Here is a 22,610-nt window from a genome sequence, read left to right on the forward strand (position 1 = left end):
CTATACGCAACAGCCAACATTATTTATTTTACTGAATAATTTATGAAACGTCTCATTTTCTGATGTCTTCTCATTGACCAACATCCACTTCAGACTCTTCAAGAAACAGTGAGTTAAAGTGCTACAGGCTGGAGAGCGCATATTCTCTGGTTTTACTTGCATGTCAGTTTGTATTAGAATTAAGTGCTATTTTTATATATTGGTAAAATGTCAATTTTATCAGCGTTTAAGTCATTATCTCTCTCTCTCTCTCTCTATATATATATATATATATATATATATTTTTTTTAAGCATCTCACAGGTGTGTAGCCCATACTTGATTATGTTCGATTTAGCTTCTACACACGCTGAACTAAAACTGAACTGGAGAAGCAAAAACATACATATTACAGGCTAACTGAAGATAAAACATCATTAGCAACCACCTCTAATCAGGTACCCTACAAGATACTAGACCCTAAAAAGACAAATTGCTGCTTTGATAGCAAGTTTGACAATTTCATTGAGACTCTTAGGTCCACAATAAAAAATTTATAAAAAAAAACTGCACCATAACTCAAACATGATTTAAATACAAACCACTACAGTACCAGATCGTTTTAATCAAATTTCAGCAAGACATACATATTTTAAATGGAACGTCCCACCTCCAAAAACAAAACAACAAGAAAAAAAATTCAATACAGTCAATAAGCACACGGGACAACACTTTGAGCTACTGTTCAACACCTGGACTCAATCTGAGCTCTATTTGATAAAGCATAAAATACATTTATACATCATAGCATAGTTTTGAACCTGAAATATAAAACCATTTTCACCTCTCCGCTAGCCTTCATTCGCACCTCAGCATTATTGCTTCTCTGACATTTGCGGGAGAGGAGAAGAAAACAACAACAACACACAATGAATTTTATTATAAAAACAAAACACGTTCCATAGCTTATGAACATTGCTGTGTGTGTGTGTGTTTATGTATTTTCACTGATTTTTTCACTGAAGTTGCTGTAAATAAGGCAGCTGTTTCACTTAAGGCATTGCTGCTATGAAATTGCTTCTCTGTTAAACCTAAAAATGCACATATAAGAGTTGACAGGAAATTCCTAAAATATGAAAGTTTTCTCTTTTTTTGTCAATTGAGTTTTGTGGCGTTTCACAATTAGATCACCTGTGCTGATAGAGAGCAAATCATTGTTCAGTTTGTTCAAATGCTTGTGGCCGAATGAAGAGTTCAGTCTACATTAGCGGGGAAGATTCATCTCTTCATAGGTGATGTATAGAGATCTTGAGAGCGCAGTAGCCCTTCACCGGATCACACACAGCTCCAAATGGGAGACGCAAGGGCAGGTCAAGTCAAATCCTCATCATCTACTGCTGGTAGTTGCCATACTGCCCCTGGAAGGAAAGACACAAGGTGAAGCAACACAGCTAGCAAGACAATTGACATTGATTTACTGAAAAGAGTCACATGTTACACTTGAAAACATTAGTTTCTATTTCTTTTTCTTTTGAAGACATAAATGAGATGATTCAATTAATCCAAAATATTTAAGGATTCCAAGACAGTGAGAAACAAATGTTTGAAAAGGAGTTGTTGTCACCACAGATGAGTACAAAAATGATTCAAAAGAGAACACGAAGAGATAATGACTAAATTAGTGGTACATAACAGGATGTACTCCACCAGCAGATTACAGTCACACTGTAAACGCCTCAAATTCTCATTTAAACAGGGTATTTATAAACAAATATCTCAAGTCAGGGCTCCAGACTAAGACCAAATGGTATCATTTTGCGACCATTTATTCCCGCCACGTTAACCAACTGATGAGAGCTGTCATTTCGGGTTGCATGTGAAAAACATAAAATGGCAAATGAAACGAAAGCAGAACAAAAATCACGCAACTCGTTTGAGCTAAGAACAGGTTTACTCGCGGGCCGATCTTGATCAAACGACACTGACACAGCGCTGGGAGATCCAGAGAGAAGGTGTGTGGATTAGCCGCAAAATGAATAACATCACAGCGAGATCTAACGAGAAGCATCACATTCAGTGCAGAATTCTGTTATAAACCACAGATATCAGATCAAACAGAGCTGACGTGGAAACCAGGAGAAACATTGTGGCTTTAACAAACAAGGTAAAGACTTTTCAATCCACAAATCACATTCACCTTGGATTTAACGTTTTTTTTTTTTACAATATTCATCTCAGTACAACCATTTGAGAGTAAAATTCAAGCACTTTAAAGTCCCTGTAAAGTCAAAATTAAGTATGTGTTCTGAGTTTGTCATATCACCGAAAAATGTGTTATTAGCCACCCAGCCCAATTTCAATGATTAAAAAAGCCGCCAAGTAAATAAAATAAGCTATCAAAATCTCGAAAAAATGAGCAGTGGTCTCTGCTCTCAAACGCTGGGGGCGTGTCCGCTGGCTGCGCTGAAACCACGCCCACTCGCGGGAAATATGACTCGCGCACAGCTCGTGCATGTCGGCGCGACGGGAGGATGAAGGCCGAAGCGGACTGCGGGAGATAGTCGGTTCGGCCCCATTCACCAGTAACAGCGGATTATCAGTGAATTCCAGTTGTCTCCAACGAAAGTAAACTATCCTGATCTCTACAGTGGCGGGTGTGGTGGTGATCATCAGCTCTCCATCAAGGTAACGTTAGCTCTTCACAAGATAAATCCACCTCTTCTTGATATGATCATTTTTCGGAAATTTGAATAAGGACACCGATCTGTTTTCTAAGTGATTGCATCCAGGGAATACGCATTTACATGACGAAGGCATAGCCAGAGCCGTGGGCATAGTAGCTAGCAAACTGTAGGCTGTCTGATAGTAACTCGCGATTGAGCGATAGGCTTAGTGACTCCGTGCGTCATCAAGTAGGGGCCCAATCAAGCTCAGGGGGTCGCAGTGCGTCATCGAGCCCCCGTTTTAGCCCCGCCCAAAAAATCCGGCTCACAGCAAGGGTGAAAAACTGTTAAACGGTCTAACTCCACAATTTAGTTCTTCACAGTTCTCAGTCTTTGTAACATGTTTTAGCAATACATTTCTAGCACTTATAATGTGTTTAGAATTTTTTTGTAGAATTGCCTTTACAGGGACTTTAAGGACTTTCAAGTGCTTCACACTTTTTCCAGCACTTCAAAGCTCTAAATATCCATGTGATATTAACACAAAAAGTTTAAAGATGTAGGAAAACTAACACTTTGTGGCAATCAGACAAAAAAAATGAAATGCCCACTCTAACCAGTAGAGGAGCATTTATTAGCCATTTTCAATCCTTTATAGAAAAAGTAGGGTCACAAAATCTCATAAAAAAAACTAAAACTTCACAGGAAACTATTAAAGAGCACTCATTTTATAATCACTGAAGCTGTCAGTCACTTCATTATGATACTATAGAACAAAAATGGTACATAAAAGCTGAATATTGAACTTTTCCCCAATAAAAATGAGTTTTTTGCACATTACTATTGTTAATAAAAGTTAATTCTATCTGCACATCAATTCAAGCTCACTGCTTTACTGTTACATTTAAAAAAAAAAAATTTTAAAAATTAAAATTATATTGTTAGTAAGTGTACTTTTTAAACGCAAAACAATAGTAATTTTATGATTAAACCAACTTTATGATAATTTTTTCCCCAGTGCTAGAAAATCAGGTGCTGGTGCCACCATCTGTAGAACTTAGCGGCACTGGTGCTACTGCCCTCAAGTGGATATTTTTAGGAAAAATGCTCTGACTACATGAGGGTTGTGAGAGGTTTCTCACCTGGTCAAACGCATAGGGGCGCTGCGGCTGTCCCTGTGGTGGTCCAGGCTGTGGTGGTCTGTAGGCTGAATACTGCTGCCCTTGGCTCTGGGGGTAGTTTGGGTACTGACTTGGAGCGCCCTGAGACGGACCTGTTGGTATAAAATGAAGTGTTTTTATTGATGGGAATAAATGAATGTTTTAAGTTTGTACCAGTTTTAAGGCAGACAACCGTACGCATACTACGCAAGTCGACTTGCGCCACAAGAGTAACTTGTGACACATGTAGGATGTAGGAGTATCGTAAGTTTAGACGCCTCTCGCGGTTCAAACAAACAGGGCTGGGCAACAAACTCAAGCTCCTCCGACATTTCTCTTTAAAAATTCTCGTTTTAGACTTCTAATTTGTGGCTGGTGTTTTGTTGTGCTCTATCCTCTGCGCTTCCGCGTTCGTCATTACGTCACGTGTCGGGTCAAGTGTTACTCTTTCGTCGTAAATCGATGCATATGGCTGTCTGCCGGAAGCTAGTTATTTTAGTCGATAAAGTTTTAAATATGGATATTTTTCTTACACAAATGCATCGCATCACGTCAAAAGGCCTTTATTAACCCCCGCGTGGAGCACTTTTATCATGGATGGATGCACTTTAAAACAGAAACAACCATTCACTGCCATGATAAAGCTTGGAAGAACCAGGACATTTTTTAATATAACTCCGATTGTATTCGCCTGAAAGAAGAACATCATGTACACCTAGGATGGCTTGAGGGTGAGTAAATCATGGGCCAATTTTCATTTTTGGCCGAACTAACCCTTTAAATGTGAGGTCTGCTCCTTCATTAGCCAGGTTTAAACCAGCTCTTAAATCTTATTTGTTCTCTCTGTCTTTTGATTAGATTACATTTTGTTTAATGTGTTAATATTTTGTATGCTGCATGGTTTCTTTTTATGCTTTCTTTATATACTCAATGTTTTATTGTACAGCTCTTTGGTGCAACTCTGTTGCTTTTAAATGTGCTATAGAAATTAATTTTGACTTGACTTGGTGGAATTTGAGTTATGCTTGGGATCATTAGCCGCGTTTCCACTGTCGGGCCAGGGCCGGGCCGTGCTAGTGGGTGACAGGTAGGGCTGAAACGATTAGTCGACAATAAAAAATTGTCGGCAAATATCTTTGTTGTCGAGTAGTCGTTTGATCCCACGTGACCTAATGTAAGGGCCTGCAATATCGCGATTTGACCGCTATGGCGCTGTAGCGCTAGAGTGTAATGCAGCCGTTACAAATGCTATTGCGGTAGAAGAAAACACAGCGCGAATTATGACGGAGTGCAAACGAATCCGAACTAGTAATATAAGGTGTGTAAAGTTTCACAAAACTGCAAACCAAGAATGCTGTCGTATGCAATACATGCAAGGCGGAACTGGCTTTTCACGGGAGCACAACATGCATGTTAAAACACTTAAAGAGGAAAAACCCGGCACGAGACGAGCCGGTGAGAGGTGAATATTCTCCAGCTGAAGCTAAATAACTAGCAGTAAATGTCTTTTTAGAGAATGCAATACTACTAATAATAGCAATAATATTAACAATAATAATATAATTACAGTAATGTGATGATTTATTTTTGCATAGAATAAAGCTTGATCGAGCTTAGGAGTCGGGGCTGTTTTTATTATTGTAGCTCTATTAGGTAACGTTATTACAGTCTTATCCCTTGCCTGTATTTTGTTACATATTCATGAAGACTTACAAAAGGAGAAGTTATGAAGAATATATGTCAGTTAATTTTTTATACTGTAAATTAAAAGGTGAATGAGAATGTCTCTGTCAGCTCAGCTCAATTGTCATATCAATTAAAAAAAAAAAAAAGATTCTTATAATAATTGTTTGCAGTTTAAGTGTGTCTGTAATTCAGCTGATATTTTTTTTGTTTCTTTTTTTTTCTATTGAAAGAGAACAGAATATTTAAACAATGCTTAGAGAGCATTTGTGTGTGATTTGAGTTGGACAGAAATCTGAAAACTTAAAGAGAATGACCTGTTTAGTTGCTCAAAGTTCATTAAAACAACCATTTCAAAAGCTGAAGTGATTTTCTTTTTTTATATTATAGTTAGAATATGTATAACTCCGTGTTTTAACTAATTGAAAAGGCTGAATAATCGTTCCAAACGTGCTGATTAGTCGGCGAAATAATCGATGAATAGTCGATTAATCGTTCTAATAATCGTTAGATGAATCGATTATCAAAATAATCGTTTGTTGCAGCCCTAGTGCCAGGGCCAGTCGCGTTTCCACAGTCACTTCCGGGGCTTGATCGGGGCTTGCTCAGGGCCAACGGCCAGGATTTCTGGCCCGTCGAATACCTTGGGCCAAAGCGGGCCAGCTCGGGCTAGAGGAGTGGTTACGAACAGAGGCGGAGTTTACCTGAGTCGGGAGACGGCAGCGCCGGATGATTCTGTCAGCATTAAAGACTTTTAAAATAATTTAACTCGTGTTCATGTTTGAATGCCTTCTGTTTGTGATGCAAAAGATTATGCGCGCTAACATTACCATAGTAAACATAGTAAACGCTTGAAGATACGCATAGTAAAAAAAACAGTGAACGCTTGAAGAAATCAGACCAATCATAAAGGCTATCATGTTTTTATTTTATCTGTCAGTAGCCTACGTCTCGTCTCTTTATACCGGACTATCATAAAATAAAGCAATTTTTTTTTCGGGAGCTTCCTCTGTTTCTCTGACTGAAAATATCTGTATGGGAGTCGAGAGAGTGCTAAAGCTCCTCAGGTCGTATTTTTGGTGGCATATATTTGTAGAAATGATCATTCTTTCTAAATGTGATGTAAATATGTCCTGTAACTACCAGATAAACAGAAACAGACGCGACTGAAGTAGTAAGTGTGTCCTCTTTCTTTTGTGAAATAGACCTAACGGTAATTTATTTCTGAGTGACTAATGTGCAGTTTTGACATAAATTAATTCATTATGATCAATGTATCACGTTTTATTGTAAACCTGAGGTAAAACATCGATGCTTGGGTTTTAAATATTCAAGTAAACAACAAAAATGCCAGCAAACGGCCGCTTTTATCATGTTTGTTTTCAACACTGTTTCCAGTGATTCCTGATTAGTTTTCTGATAAAACTTCCATTTGTTGGTGAAATGATGGGTTAGTGTGACGTTGTTCCAGAGAGGCGTGTTACGGGCGTGTTTTAGTGAAGAGCTGTGGAGCTTCTGGCCCGACAGTGGAAACGCAGGCCCGGTGCTATTAGCCCGAGGCTATTAGCCCGGCACGGCCCGTTTAAAGCCCTGGCTCGCACTGGCCCGACAGTGGAAACGCGGCTATTGTCCTGTTGGAAGGTCCAATGACGCCCAAAGCTTCAGCTTCCTCACTGACGGCATGACGTTTTCTTTTCATCTTGCCTTCCACACGCTGCAGGTTTCCAGAACCAGAGGATATAAAGCAGCCCCAGAGCATCACGAGCACCACCATGCCTAACTGTAGACAGAGTGTTCTTTTCAGCAAATGTTTCATTCTTCTTCCTCCAGACATACCGCTGATCCATAGGGCCAAAAAGTTCCAGTTTTGTTTCATCGCTCCACAGAACAGAACTCCAAAACTTTTTGGGCTTATTTATAAGAATAAGCATATTGGAGCCGACTTCTCTTGTGCTTTTGGGTCAGTAGTGGTGTACATCTTAAGAGTTTTGGCATGCGTTTACAGGGAACTACACTGCGACCAAAATGGTCGCATATGCGACCTTTTGAAATGCCATTGCGACCAAAATTTTTAATGGGTCGCAAATGTATCACTGATTATTTTTGTACCTATGTTTTAGGCAATATGCTATGAATTACTATGAGCATTTATTAAAACAGAAATGTGTATTTTAAGAATACGTTTTATAACGTGCTCTGAGCATTCAACACATCAGTTGGCTTCAGCCCCGCGACCGTTACTTAGATTAAAACATACCATTGTATCAGTGCTGCGCGAGCTCTCTCTCTCTCACAAATACGGACGCGCGCGCGCGCACACAGAGAGAGAAGATAATTGTAAAATGAAAATTGACGGGCTATAGTTTAAATTTTGTTCTTGCTTGTTTTTTTTTTCTGTCAAAATGTCGGAAAGCATATTGTATTATCCATCCGTGTTTTTAAAATTCGTTAAATGACGGACGTTTTACAACACAGCCCTCGTTATATGTCGGATTCGTCAAACTTAGCCTACTTGATATTATTTTTAGAATACGTGATTCGTTACGCTATTATTGGACTCCTGTCTATTCATTGTCAACTGTTTTCTATAAATATGTTTGTATTGGCTAACATTTATGCAGCTAATGCCTGTCCTGTTTAAAATGCGCAATGTTCAAATGCAAAGACAGCACGTCACAAATAGAAGCTCCTTTCCCTGTGCTATTTAGTATCATATTTGGTTATTGGAGTAATAAATTAAGTAGCCTATCTTTATTGTACACCTGTTTGTTTGTTTGTTTGTTTGTTTTTTGTTGTTGTTTTTTTTCTAGGGGTTTCTTAATTTTAGACAAGTTGACCAGCACACATTATATGCAATTCAATGCAATATAATGCATGTGTGTCCTATGTGTGACATATTTTGCACACAGGTAAAGGTGCCCAACATAAGTCATTTCTAAAGTAAAAAAAAAAATAAAAAAAAAAATAATGTTTCAACAATAATAAATATTATTATAAAAAATAAAAAATAATTTCCAAATGGTTTGGAAAATATCTCTTTATTTGATTATCAGTAAATTTGTTTTCTATACAGAGATATCGATATCGGCCATAACAGCAATATTAATATCGGTTATTATCGATATCGGCCACAATTTTCACATCGGTGCATCACTACTTAAGAGTTCAGGAGTCTGCCCATCTGTGCCAACCATAGCATGTTGAAATCCATTTGGCACTTTATTGTGTACTGTATTTTCTATTGCAGTAAATCTATCCCAACTAATGTTAAAGAAAACAAAAACAAGAAGGCATGTGGTTTAAAAGATGGCAAGTAAAAAAGCACATCTGTATGCAATACAGTTTCATTATTGTTCATTATTATCCAGAGCGGCTTACTATAAACAATTTGTCCGACCAAATCATGTTTTGCGCCAGTAACTGAAAAAGTTAGTAGCGCAAGTGCCACCAGTGGAAAAGGTTAGTGTAATTCCCTGGTTTAGTACGAACTTTACTGTGCAAGCTGAAACCTCAGTGCCTGTTGTTGCCACCAAGTCTTGCTGCAGGTCTTTTGCAGTCACTTGAGGGATTTTCCAAACTAGCCTTCTCAGAAATCTGTGTGCAGCCGTTGATAGCTGCCTTTTTCTGCCCCGTCCAGGTAGTGTAACCACTGTTCCTTTAACTTTGAACTTGCGAACTATGTTTCCAACAGATTCTCTAGGGAGATTTAGTTCCTCCGCCATCTTTTTGTCTCCGGTTCCTTGTTTGTTTGTAAGCGGCAATAAGATCTTCTCTTAACTTTTTGGACCATTCTATTTATTTTGACACTGTAGAAGTCATTACAAGTTGCATTTTCAGTTGGTTTTCGGGAAACCACTTGAAACATTTTTTGTGTTAAGCTATTTCAATTACTTTTGTTTGATTTGTTCATTCAGGGATGTTATCGTGTGAATGAAAAAAAGCAGGACATTTTTTAAGACCCAGCAAGAAGACCCTAACCCAGACTTAATCTGTCAATGTGATGACATCATTCCTACCATAGGCCTGCTGTTGTCCGGGGTATCCCTGCTGTCCGGTGTACTGCTGCTGCGGTGGGTAACCCTGCTGCTGCGGTGGACCCTGCTGATACGCCTCTTGCTGCTGACCATACTGTGCGTTTCCTACAGAAAAAAAGACCAGGCAATTAACAAAGACCTCATCAAGGCTATCCACAAAGTAATATGAACCGTGTTTGCAGGAACTCCAGCACATCATGCACAACTGTTCGCCCTCCTGCACTACTACATTCAGGCTGGGAGGGGGGGAGGGGAGATGGAAGTGCACAAAAAGATAAGAGGTTTTTTTTTTTATCAAAAGCAACAAAGCACAAAGCTTATTGTAATTATTGGATGGCAGACACATTAATCTTAACTGAAGATCAAAGATTGATCTTGGGATGTAAGAATCGATATCAGTTCATCAAAAGATTGAAATCGATTCATCAATCTTGTCAACCCAGCCCTAGTATACACAATAGATTTTCATATTTAAGCACATTTCAACTTTCTTTTGAGCAAAATATATTTGTTATGTGATTGGTTTGATTTTGGAGTGGAAAAACTCGGGTTTTATAATAGCAAGGATGATGGGCTTTCAAGGTTGGGGTTGGATAGACTTGTCGACTTTAATGCTCTGCCATGACGCTTTAAGCTTGACATCAACTAGTCGCTGATCATGGCCTATAGAGGGCGCAGCAGGATAAGAAATCTTTGACACCCACTTTTACACTCCATTTCCAACAGTTAAAATTACAAATAAATGGATACACCAAGCGCTCCACAAGATATGTTTGATAACCGCCTGGATGCTCAAAACTGATCGGGTGAATGCACGTTTTAAACAGCTAATTGTACACAAGTTAATCACCGTTCTAAACTAATGCGCTGCTGCATTGTAACGCACACACATATACAGACAGTAACACACACCACGTGCACAGAAATATTCAGTAGCTTTCAGAAACTTACTGTCAATGATGTTCTGTGATTTATCAATGAAACAGCTTAGAAACAGAAAAGTTCCAGCATATATTTCTTAGTAACTAAAACCCACAGCTGCACTATTAGTAGAGAGACGCTACCAGGAAGAATTAATTCCCACGCAATCACTCTCACTAATGCAATCATATAAATGAAATCTTTACTGTGAAACTTTGTAACTGATTTAGAGCGAGCAGAAATCTGTGAGAAATATAACGACCCATAGACAAAATAACTGATAAAAAGTTATGTAAGAGCAATAACCTTATAGGCAGCGCTGTTTCAATATACAATAGCTGTGCACAAGACAACCCGCGTTCAGTCTCAGCTCGAGGTTCAGGCTTATCTGTTCATTAATGATGTCATCAGCGACTAGTCGACTTTCATCACATAAATGTCGACTTAAATAAATCGTTCAAAGTCGTTCATAAAAGTCGTTCAAACCCTACTTCAAGGTTCGCCTTTGAGTACACAAACATTTACTGCACTAACTACAGGTCTAAATTAGGACAAACATTAAAACGGATAAAAAAATAGCAGGTTGCAAGTCAATGCATCCTACCCTCTGGTGCTCCCTGTCCTCCATGACTGTATTGCTCCGTGTAGTATTCCTCTTGACCAGCATATTGCTGAGGAGGTCCTAAAAATACACACACAGACACCATTAAAGAGGACCTATTGTGCCCTTCTTTTGAAGTCTGTTCTAGTAGAGCCCAAAAACAAAGTCCAGATTTTCGTGCTTGAATGTTCAAAAAACACCTTATTTTTCCCATTGTTGCAGCTCCTCGCTTCCCAGTCTGTCAGTAACGCTCTGTTTAGTTCCTGTCTCTATGAAGCCCCTCCTTCTGAAAAGCACAATGTGCTCTGATTGGTCGGCTGGATCAGTGTGTTGTGATTGGCCAAGCACTTCGAGCGTTTGCGAAATGTCCCGCCCCTTACCATAACCGCCAGTTTCAACACACTACTAACTAACTCAACCAGGCCCCGCCCCTTTATTATGCGTATGAATTATTTAAACGAGGAATATTGTAACGTGTTCGTTACCGAAAGAAAACTCAAGACTACGATGAAGGCGTTTCAGGGAGTTCAGAAACAGTGACACTGGTATAGAGAATAACTCCCGCTGGAGGGACTTTGTGCTTTGGAACTTTGCAGAGCTTTTTGATGCTCAAACAGCAACATTATACTCTAAAGAAAGTTGAACATGGACAAAAGCATAATAGGTCCTCTTTAAGACAACCGGCGATGATGAGTAATACCTCCTTCACATGATACTTAAACAAAACAAGCTGAGCATACCTTGATGTGGCGGCCTGTAGGGGGGCATGGGCCTCTGCCCCATCACGTGATTGCCTTGTCCCATCATGCCCATGGGGTTCTGCTGCCCCTGGTAATGCTGCCCACCTCCACCAGAAGGAGGCATGTTGTACTGTTGGGAAGGAGCCTGCTGGTGCATTATGGGCCCTAGAGCAAAAAATAAGCCCAAACACTTAAAAGTGAAAGTTTTTTTAATGATATGATTGACATTATTATTTCAAATCTATATATATATTTTTGTTTTGACATAAGACAGTGACTAGAGAGCAGATGTACCCTGATTGGGCTGCATGTTCATGTTGGGCCGAGGGCCGTAATTACCCATGGGCTGCCCCTGGCTCATGTTCATTTGCCCCTGTGACTGCAAGCCCTGCGAGGAGGGCACTGCGTGGTTATACGCCCCCATGGAGCCATGGCTGCTGGCCGGCATGTTCATGGTGCCACTGGGTATGCTGGGCGTCTGGTTGGGTCCGGGGCCCTGTATGGACATGTGGTTCGGACCTGCAGAAGCAGACAGAGATTAATAACATTTAATGTGAAAATACAACCAAAACACAATCCTTTAACAATCCAAAAATCATAAGAACATTACTCAAAGCCACCAACAAGAAGATACATACACATTAGATGTTTCACAAAAACCCTTGTTTTTAAGATGCTACTTATATCTTTTGCTTTAGTGTTCCAGTTAAATTTTAGATTTTCAAACATTCTTACCATCACCAAGTCTGGGGTTATATGAAGAGACTAGGGGTGTCACAATACACTCACCTAAAGGATTATTAGGACACCATACTAATACTGTGTTTGACCCCCTTTCGCCTTCAGAACTGCCTTAATTCTACGTGGCATTGATTCAACAAGGTGCTGAAAGCATTCTTTAGAAATGTTGGCCCATATTGATAGGATAGCATCTTGCAGTTGATGGAGATTTGTGGGATGCACATCCAGGGCACGAAGCTCCCGTTCCACCACATCCCAAAGATGCTCTATTGGGTTGAGATCTGGTGACTGTGGGGGCCATTTTAGTACAGTGAACTCATTGTCATGTTCAAGAAACCAATTTGAAATGATTCGAGCTTTGTGACATGGTGCATTATCCTGCTGGAAGTAGCCATCAGAGGATGGGTACATGGTGGTCATAAAGGGATGGACATGGTCAGAAACAATGCTCAGGTAGGCCGTGGCATTTAAACGATGCCCAATTGGCACTAAGGGGCCTAAAGTGTGCCAAGAAAACATCCCCCACACCATTACACCACCACCACCAGCCTGCACAGTGGTAACAAGGCATGATGGATCCATGTTCTCATTCTGTTTACGCCAAATTCTGACTCTACCATCTGAATGTCTCAACAGAAATCGAGACTCATCAGACCAGGCAACATTTTTCCAGTCTTCAACTGTCCAATTTTGGTGAGCTCGTGCAAATTGTAGCCTCTTTTTCCTATTTGTAGTGGAGATGAGTGGTACCCGGTGGGGTCTTCTGCTGTTGTAGCCCATCCGCCTCAAGGTTGTGCGTGTTGTGGCTTCACAAATGCTTTGCTGCATACCTCGGTTGTAACGAGTGGTTATTTCAGTCAAAGTTGCTCTTCTATCAGCTTGAATCAGTCGGCCCATTCTCCTCTGACCTCTAGCATCAACAAGGCATTTTCGCCCACAGGACTGCCGCATACTGGATGTTTTTCCCTTTTCACACCATTCTTTGTAAACCCTAGAAATGGTTGTGCGTGAAAATCCCAGTAACTGAGCAGATTGTGAAATACTCAGACCGGCCCGTCTGGCACCAACAACCATGCCACGCTCAAAATTGCTTAAATCACCTTTCTTTCCCATTCTGACATTCAGTTTGGAGTTCAGGAGATTGTCTTGACCAGGACCACACCCCTAAATGCATTGAAGCAACTGCCATGTGATTGGTTGATTAGATAATTGCATTAATGAGAAACTGAACAGGTGTTCCTAATAATCCTTTAGGTGAGTGTATATCGCAATACAAAAATGCAACTATGTATTGTGTATAGCTCACACAAAATAAAGTTTTCAGAGTTTTGGTGTCAGTACTACAGTATATTCAACTTTTATATATAGTAATTTAATGTATAATAATGTAATGGGGGGATATTTGTGGGTTCTGATAATGCCAAATGTCTGATGTTACCAGTAAAAAGTGGCCTACATAATTTAAAATATATCTTGTCAGTGACAGAGTGCAAGCATATTCGTCTACAATAATTCTGTGTTTTCAGCTCCAGAATCATGGATATTTTTACTCTGGTGTCTTTATTGTCCTGTTCATTGTATCGCAATAATATCGTATCGTGAGTTCAGTATCGTGATATGTTTTGATTCGTGACACGAGGGTATCATTACACTCCTAGAAGAGACAGAAGCAACAAAGACACCCTAAATCCAAGATGATTGGAACAACCTACCTGCAAACTATGTACTGTAGTTTGTCCCAAGATACTCCCAGACAAGTTGCCACAGTTCTTCTCTGAATTTAGGCTGATTAAACGGTTCATTCTGGGAGTTTGACAGTGAGTGCACTGGAAAGGTTTGGTGTCTGAATTTACCTGGTATCTGTCCGTTCATCTGGCTCTGCATGTGTGGGGCGGGCGGCCCCTCGGGGGGCATACTGTGACCATGGGGGAGCTGAGGAGTCGCGCCACTTTGATTCATGGGCATGTTCTGAGTGGGCGGCTATAGAGAAACACAGAAAGACACTTACTCAACCACTGATGTCCACTCTGGAGCACATATACCCCCCCTAATGCAGCTGGGGATGGGCGATTTTTCCGTTTTTTTCTGATTAATTTGCCAATTTTTTTATTTTTAAATCGAGAAATCACGGTTTTGAATAAAAATGTTAGCGAACATTACAATTAGACATGTTGACAATACGCCAATTATAACAGTTAAGAGAAGAAAACGATTCGACCACATGATGGCACGCCTAATTAACCGCTCTTAAGCAGCTGTTGTTCACACAGAATGTGTTATTGCGTTGAAAATATGAGACGAGGGCAGTAAACACATGTTTGTGTTGACTTTAATGTTTGTTTTGGATCATTGTCCTGAAGGAAGATCCAACCACGGCCCATTATAAGATTTCTAGCAGAGGCCGTCAGGTTTTGATTTTTTATCTGTTGGTATTTCCTAGAATCCATGATACCATGTATCTGAACAAGATGTCCAGGACCTCCAGCATAAAAAAGGCCCACAACATTAAAGATCCAGCTGTATATTTAACCGTGGGCATGGGGTACTTTTTATCCCTGTTTGCACCAATGCCATCAGGTGGGTTTGTAAAAAAAGCTGGTCCCTTTTAAGTTCCAGTCGTGTCTGACAGCTGAATATGCTGGAGTTTGTTTTTGGATGAGAGAGGATGTTTTCTTGAAACCCTCTCATGTGGGGATGTAGGGGTTGTTTGATCTTTTTTTTTGGCTTTCTGAACCCAAAACCCAACTAATCTCTGTAATTCTCTATCTGGGATCCTTTTGGCCACTCGACCTCTCCTCCTCCCTGTGCATTTATACAATATAGACAGACATCCTCTTCCAGGCATATTCGTAACATCTTTAGTTGATTGGAACTTCTTAATTATTGCCCTGATGGTGGATTTTCAATGCTTTAGCTATTTTCTTTCAGCTACTTTCTTTTTTGTGAAGCTCAACAATCTTTTGCTGCACATCAGCACTATATTCGAACTATTTGTAAGGGAGTTTCCTCCTGTAAAAACAAGAAGTCATGGCTGGACAATTCCATGTTCCTAGTCACCCTGGTGTGCTAAAAAAATCTAAATATTAATTGGTATATACTTGAGATATTTTATATAATAATATTTCATTATAATTGTGGCCAGCGTGTGTGAAACGGAGAATAACTACTCACCGCGGGAAGCAGAGACTGCATGTTCTGGTTAGAGTCTGCTATTGTGGCCAGATACACCAGATTTCTGTGTAACATCTGTTGGTAGCTGTCAAAGAGAAACGAGAAAAACACTTTGATCACAGACTGAATCAGGACAAGAATTATGCAGCATCCTAGATTATTTGTGCTTGAACACTATTGTACCAAACACAGAGGAGTCCTAACCAGACGCGATGAGATAATATTCCAGCGACAAGCAATTAGTCTGTACACACCAGACGAGTCGCCACAAAATCAATCAAAAACTAGGGATGCACCGGTTGACCGGCCATAAATTGGAAACGGGTGGTTTTTGCTCCTAACGGGCGATCGTTTTTTGTATTCTTTCGGACGATTTTTTCCCGGTTACACTGGAATCATTCGCAAACATGTCTTTTGCGTGGAAGTATTTCAAAATCTGTGAGCAGGACGTGAAGATTGCAAACTGCAAAGGACAAGTTAATCGCGGAGGAACAACAGCGAAGACATTCGGTACAACAAACTTGACCAGACATTTGAAAGTTCATCACCCGAAAGAACATGATGAGTAGGGCTGTCACTTTTTATTCGAATATCCGACGTGAAATATCCGAAATCGAACTATAAATAAACTATCCAGTTTTTTTTTTTAAGTGCCATGTTTTGCACATTTTTTACAGTCTATGATTAGACCGTTTGTTTTTTACTTTATTGTTTGCCATCTCATCCAGTAGCGGCCACTCTAAATGTATTGTAGCGTAGGCCCATGACCAAATCAAGCGAATAGCCAATAGCCAGCTTGTTTTGAAAATGGAAGATAACGACAAGACTTAAGAGACCGCACTGTAATTCCTGCCTATTACACACACACACACACACACACACACACGACCCACAGAAAAGATGCGCGTCAGTATCAAGTTCTCTTTCGGGCTTGAACAAACCATGACACACAAATTATGCCAAATGTCCGTTTTGTCGAGTGTCCTCATAAGAGCAGTCTTAAATTATTTATGATTTGTGAGAAAATGGGACACATGTCAGATCGCGTCTCTGTCAGCAGCGGCTGATCTAATGTTAATCAAAGAACAGGGTTTTTCCTACATTGAAATTTTTTTGGCGGCTGCCAAAACGATTTTTTGTCCCGCCAAAGCCTTATTCGATCTGTAATTGGGTTTTGTGAGTGAAGCAGGCTACTGACCGAGTGAGGATCACAGCGCCGCGCAACCGCGCGGATATGCATCGCGATGCGGACGTGTACGATTCTGAATCGATTCACAATGTCAAAAAATCTAATCTCTAAAAAAACGTAATATTGACGGAACGCAAAAGGCGGAACTCTAGCGGACGTGCAGTGCGCGTGCAGTCTGTGGCGCGCACATAACAGACTCGCGCACTTAACAGACACATGATGGCTGAGCGCCAAATTCGAACGGCACCCTCTTCGTTAAAAGCTAGCGTATGGAAAATTGGCAATTTCATTGTTACCTATTTAGTATTTTTTGTATGAAAGCTGCTTTCAGTATTTAGTTTTCACATCAATATACTGTTAACCGATCTGTTATACTTACGTTGTACTGCCCTGCAATATGTGCAATGCCAGTCACAAAAAGTTACATTTTGACTGTGCTCTCTGCAGATGTTCATTCACTTTTATAAGCTGTTTTTGATTGTGGTATACAGCAAACATTTCAAGTCATATCTCTTTATTATTTAGTTGTGAATAAGAGAGGCTTTGTATGTTACTAATTATTCAATATGCATAAGTCCACAAGCATTATATGAGAGCTGCTGGTACATCATTCTATATTTTTGAACGAAAACTGTTTGTGAATTTGCTACAGCAAAATGTTTTTTTGTCTGAAGGATTATATTGCTCATTGGAAATAACCAGAGGATGTTGGTTAGAAGTCTATTATTAAATGCTAGAGATTCAGAATATGCTGAAGTTTGTAATAATTTACTACAAGTACGCTGCTAGTACAGGCACACATTTATTTTCATGTTGGTTCTTTGCAATGTTCAAATCACTTCCATTTGTTTTATTAATAAAATTAATATAGGAAGATGGAAGTAAGTTCGTTATGGCTCATCATAAATACTTTGCTTTAAAAGTACCAAGTAAAAAAAAAATAAAAATCGTTAATAATCGATAATCATTACCCTCTGAATCGTAATCGAATCGAATCATGTGGTGCCTAGAGAATGAGAAAGTAAGTGTGCTTACCTCATTTAGCAAGAGTGTTTAGTAAAATTTAGCCTTAATAATCCACAGTACGTATAAGCCTATGACAATGTGTAGTAAATTACCTAAAAAAAAAATCAAACTGTTTCTTTGTATTTATTTTAAATTGAACATTTATTGTCAATATTGGGCTTGCGGATCATGTGGGTACTAGGGTACTCTTTGCTGTGTGTGGATGACCATGTCGGTCAGCCACCACCGAAGACCAATTTTGACCCAGGAAAAACCCTGAAGAACAAAGGCGCCAAGAGGATTATTATACCGGTAGCCTAATAATCATGAATGCACTCCGCTATCTTTTAACACGAACGTAATCTCCGGCGAACGGCTTTTTCACACAAAAGAAAAACTCCTCATGAAGCGCAGTGAAATTCGGCGACCTATGTGGCGTTTCCTGATGGATCGAGGTCGTTCGTTGACTTCATTTTACTCGTAGATATTCGAGCACATTGCTTGATATTTGATATCCGTTCGAATTTGATTTTTCTCAAAAGTGACAGCCCTAATGATGAGTATCAAAAATCTGTTGATAATGCAAAACAGGCAAACAAAAAATTACAGATTATAGCCTGTTACTATCTAGAGAGCCTCTATTATTAATACTATATGTCGTTGTTGTTACCTTGGATCTTCTTTTTGTAAAGAAGACCTTGCATGCAATTTTGAACAGCTAGAAGTAAACATCAGTTCTGTAAAGGATGATCATTTTTATTTCACCTTAAATCACATTGAATGTAATGCGCAGTTACTGCCGTTAATTTCAGATGATTACAGTAATTGTTTTTAATAGCCAAAGGCCAGTTTGGCCTGTTAAATACCAAATAAACATCTTGTTTCAAATAATCATCAAATCACACTCATACATCATCATAACAACAGAAATCGGTTTGCTTGTAAAACAGTCTTGGTCATAGAATTAACTTGTTAGTTCACAGTTTGAACGCTCTCGTTTCCTTTCACTTATTTTCTTTCAGTATGGCTATAAAGGTCAAGCAGAATGATATTAGACACTTTCAACATTAAATAAAGCACATACTCAGAACCTGAGATTATCATAGTCAGACTTTGAATGATGTCGATGAAATAGTAACTCTGGAAAAGATCCCTTTTATCACGTCGTAGCATCGCGTCTGGTGTAAGACTTACCCAAGGCTCATACAAAAATAAAACATACATACAAAGAGATAAAGTGCATGTGAATCTTTGATGTACGAGAACTCACTGTGAACATTCAGCTGTTTTCCCTTTACTCTGGAAGTCCATGATGCACTGAATCAGCTGATTGTTTTCATCCAGTAACTGCAATTGAAATGTCACAATGTTAATTAAACATTATTAAAGATAGAAAAAGAACTAAATAAATGAGTAAAAGCCTAATAACAGCTGATCAAATCAGATCTGAGTAACAGATCATCACATTGGAAGTTCTACATTAGCTGGTCCTCTATACAGTGTTTCCCATTCAATAAAGTCCCCCTAAAGTTTCTAATGTTGTTTATATGTCTATGTGGTGTTTTTAATGTGCTTGAAGACAAACCATGTGTAAATTCATAAGTCGACAGCATTGCTGAGTATTTTCTCCTTAAAACTGCAGTGAACCAAAGACACGCTTTGAAATCGCTGGTGTTTCTGACGTCACAAACTAGCCTACCTTGTAACCAATCAGATCAACGTGTGGAAAAACATTTAAATATGTAATTTTGGTGATCAAAGATGAGTTTTAAGGGATGCAATGATTGACTACAGGGGGAGTTCAAATATCTTTCATAATAACAAAAGTTATCAAACGTCGTGCGCCATTGCTTTGGCGAAGTATCTGTCGAACAAACTAAAATCAGAAGCGCAAAAGGCTGTGATTTAATCAAGTACAGGCTAGTCTGTTTGCATCACGCGGTTTCCAAGTGAAATGCGCAGTTTGCTCGGGTGATCGTCTCAGAACGGTGAATTCAATCTCTGTATGTGTTTAACATACATTTGGAAACGCAAAAATAACTGTTTCCACATAATCCGTCAAAAATAGATGTTGAAGAAACTAGGACAAAAGTAATTTCACAGCCCGACACACAGTACAGCGCACTGATCATGGTTTATAATCATCTGTGCTATAAATTCTGCATTTATAACGTGGGAAATCCCTGCACATAATCATTTGCAATGACATCTGAGAGTATTACTAAATCAATGGATACAGCACAACAAATCCAGCAGTCATTTTATGACAATATAGCTCAATAGCCTAAATGTGGATGACACCTAAATACATTTTGCTGCCTAGAAATTCGACATGCATAATCCTAAACATTAATTCAACGTGTTACACTGAGCGAACATTAAACAAAGCTTCAGGAGACAGGAGGAAAAACACCTAATGTGTGTGTGATGCTTTCAGAGCTGCTCACAACATCATTTCCTCTACAATTACACGCCATTTCAGAGAGAAACTGACTCAAATGAATGAATATGACATGAACAAATCTTTACGTTTACATCAAAAGGGCAAACAAATGTTAAAGCATGCATGTGTATTTATTGCATACGGATTCAGATCATCATATTTCTGATAATGGGGAGTGTGAATGTTGTGAATGCTGTGGATGAGAGTCTTCAGGACTGAAAACCACTGATTTAGAGAGAGCAGCTCAAAGAAAGACCAAAAACAAGAAGCAAAAGCTTGGCTGGCTACGTTTTCTGTGTAATTGTGTGCTTTATTATATAAAATATATATATCATACAGATGTTCTGTTGTGAAAATTGTATGTAAGACCAATTTCGAATGTAATAAAACATGAAAAAAATAAAATACTCTAGGGAAAACAGATCAACTAAAATCAGACATGAGTAATAGAAAACCGAATAACAAATCTTCACTGACCAAATCAGACCCGATTAATGAAAACTGAAGCACAAATATCGATAAATCAGACGTGTTGAATAAAAACCACAAAACATACATCAACAAAATAAAGGTTTCACTGATCAAATCAGACATGAATAACGAAAAGCCGAAGAATAAAGGTGGACAGGTCAAATCAGACGTGCGTAATCGATACGGAGAACTCGGCTATTTAGCATACGTGCGTGAAACGATATGTGATTAAAAACCAAATCAGGTGTAAAGTAACGTTATTAGCAACAACAATACGTCGACGGCACAGTTTTTCCCCGACTGAACGTGTCCTCTGCGATGCTAAACGTTACACAACAGCCTCTATTGTGAATGATCCGAGTGTCGAGAGCGTAGCGGCTAACAAAGAAACAGCAGAGCTGAACACATATATTATATTTTATCAATATCCGAGATTTTCAGCTCTGCGTCATACTCGTATGAGCGGTAAAATACGACGATAGACGCGTCTCTGAATGTTTTGTTTACGGTGTTGTGGGAGTGTTGGCGGGAGAGATGTGACGGCTAACTAGCCGAGCCCACTAACCGTTCCTGCACGCGCAACTCCGCTCCGCTTGATTAATGATTACATGAAAATTACCTTTTGTATCCCGGCAGGCGTTATATCTCCCTTGGCGCGCTGCCGGTGCTGTGCGAAAGCCACAGACATGTTCGTTTACCGTCGGTTGAGATCAGCGCTACGGTGAACCAAACACACTGACCGACGCGAGCAAACGCGCTGAGCTGCGAGACCGGAGCGATCCACTGCTCACGAGACCGACGGGGGCGTCGATCCGCTCATCGCACACAAAACAAACAACTAGCAAGACTGTGTCGAATCCAGGCGTTTGGAAAAAGTATTTAGGCTTTTATATTATCCAACAGTGTGTATGTAAAACACGGTATCCCGGTTAACACCAAAATAGAGGTGCTAGAGTAGCGGCGTCACACCTGTTTTCGATAATAATGGTTTGTTCCTGAGGGTCACAGAGGGGGAATTCCAAATGGCGTTCGTTGCGCTGGTCAATTCAAGTTGAAATGCAATGTGTACAACAGCGTCATATGTAAAGTACAATAACACGTTTGTACGCTGTTTGTGCAGCACTATGGTCAACATCGTTGTATTATTATGTGATTTTTAAATACATTGGGATATACTCCTCGAATTTACATTTTCCGTACGAGTATGTGCAAGCTTGTGCAACATATGGTGCAAGATGAAAATTATAAATCATTTATGTAATTTTCCATTTACCTGCACCAGCATTTACTAGCATTAAAGTTATATTCAACTAGAAGATATTGTAAAAAAAACACAATTAAAGCATTTATGTGCATTTACTTTTAAAGTGTAACATATTTAGATATATAGGTTTAGCATGTGTAGGATGATGATGCATCAGCCAATGTGTTATAGGAAATACATAGAAACATTTGCTCACTTAGTTGATATAATAGAACAAAATGTAAAATTATTCATAGAGGTCATCTTACCCCCCTACCGGGGTAAAAAGACCCCATCTGGGCTAAGTTTTATAAATGACATATGAAATCATTCTGATTAATTAAACTGCCATTAAGGTAAAATACTAAATCAACTAATTTAGCAATTGAATAAATGATGACAGAGAGAGCAGAATCCCAGTAAAAGATATTCATTTTGAAAGGTAAAATTATTCTGTAACTTATAGCCTATACAAGCATATGAATATTTACATATTTAATTGACCATGTTTTAATTGAAACTATGTCATAGTAGCAACGCTATGAATGCAAATTGAATGACTTCACT

General features: G+C 39.3%; 1 protein-coding gene across 4 annotated transcripts; it reads right to left on the reverse strand.

Moving 5' to 3' along the window:
* Positions 1 to 583: 583 nt before the first annotated feature.
* On the reverse strand, positions 584 to 21,756 carry ss18 (SS18 subunit of BAF chromatin remodeling complex). 4 transcript variants are annotated; one of them, XM_084410924.1, is made up of 10 exons: positions 21,420 to 21,654; positions 19,157 to 19,233; positions 15,693 to 15,777; positions 14,375 to 14,501; positions 12,120 to 12,299; positions 11,781 to 11,945; positions 11,044 to 11,121; positions 9,501 to 9,623; positions 3,784 to 3,914; positions 584 to 1,396 (listed from the first exon to the last, which is right to left on the reverse strand). In XM_084410924.1, exons 1-10 carry the CDS (start codon positions 21,486 to 21,488, stop codon positions 1,370 to 1,372), a joined length of 1,062 nt encoding a protein of 353 aa, XP_084267050.1. In that variant the 5' UTR covers positions 21,489 to 21,654; the 3' UTR covers positions 584 to 1,369. The 4 variants fall into 4 exon arrangements, with proteins under 4 accessions (XP_084267050.1, XP_084267049.1, XP_084267052.1 ...); XM_084410923.1 differs by having other exon boundaries at positions 12,075 to 12,299; positions 21,420 to 21,595; XM_084410926.1 differs by lacking the exon at positions 11,044 to 11,121 and having other exon boundaries at positions 21,420 to 21,756.
* Between the last annotated feature and the right edge of the window lie 854 nt (positions 21,757 to 22,610).

This window comes from Rutilus rutilus (assembly GCF_951802725.1).
Source record: "Rutilus rutilus genome assembly, chromosome: 6".
NCBI classification, from domain to species: domain Eukaryota; kingdom Metazoa; phylum Chordata; class Actinopteri; order Cypriniformes; family Leuciscidae; genus Rutilus; species Rutilus rutilus.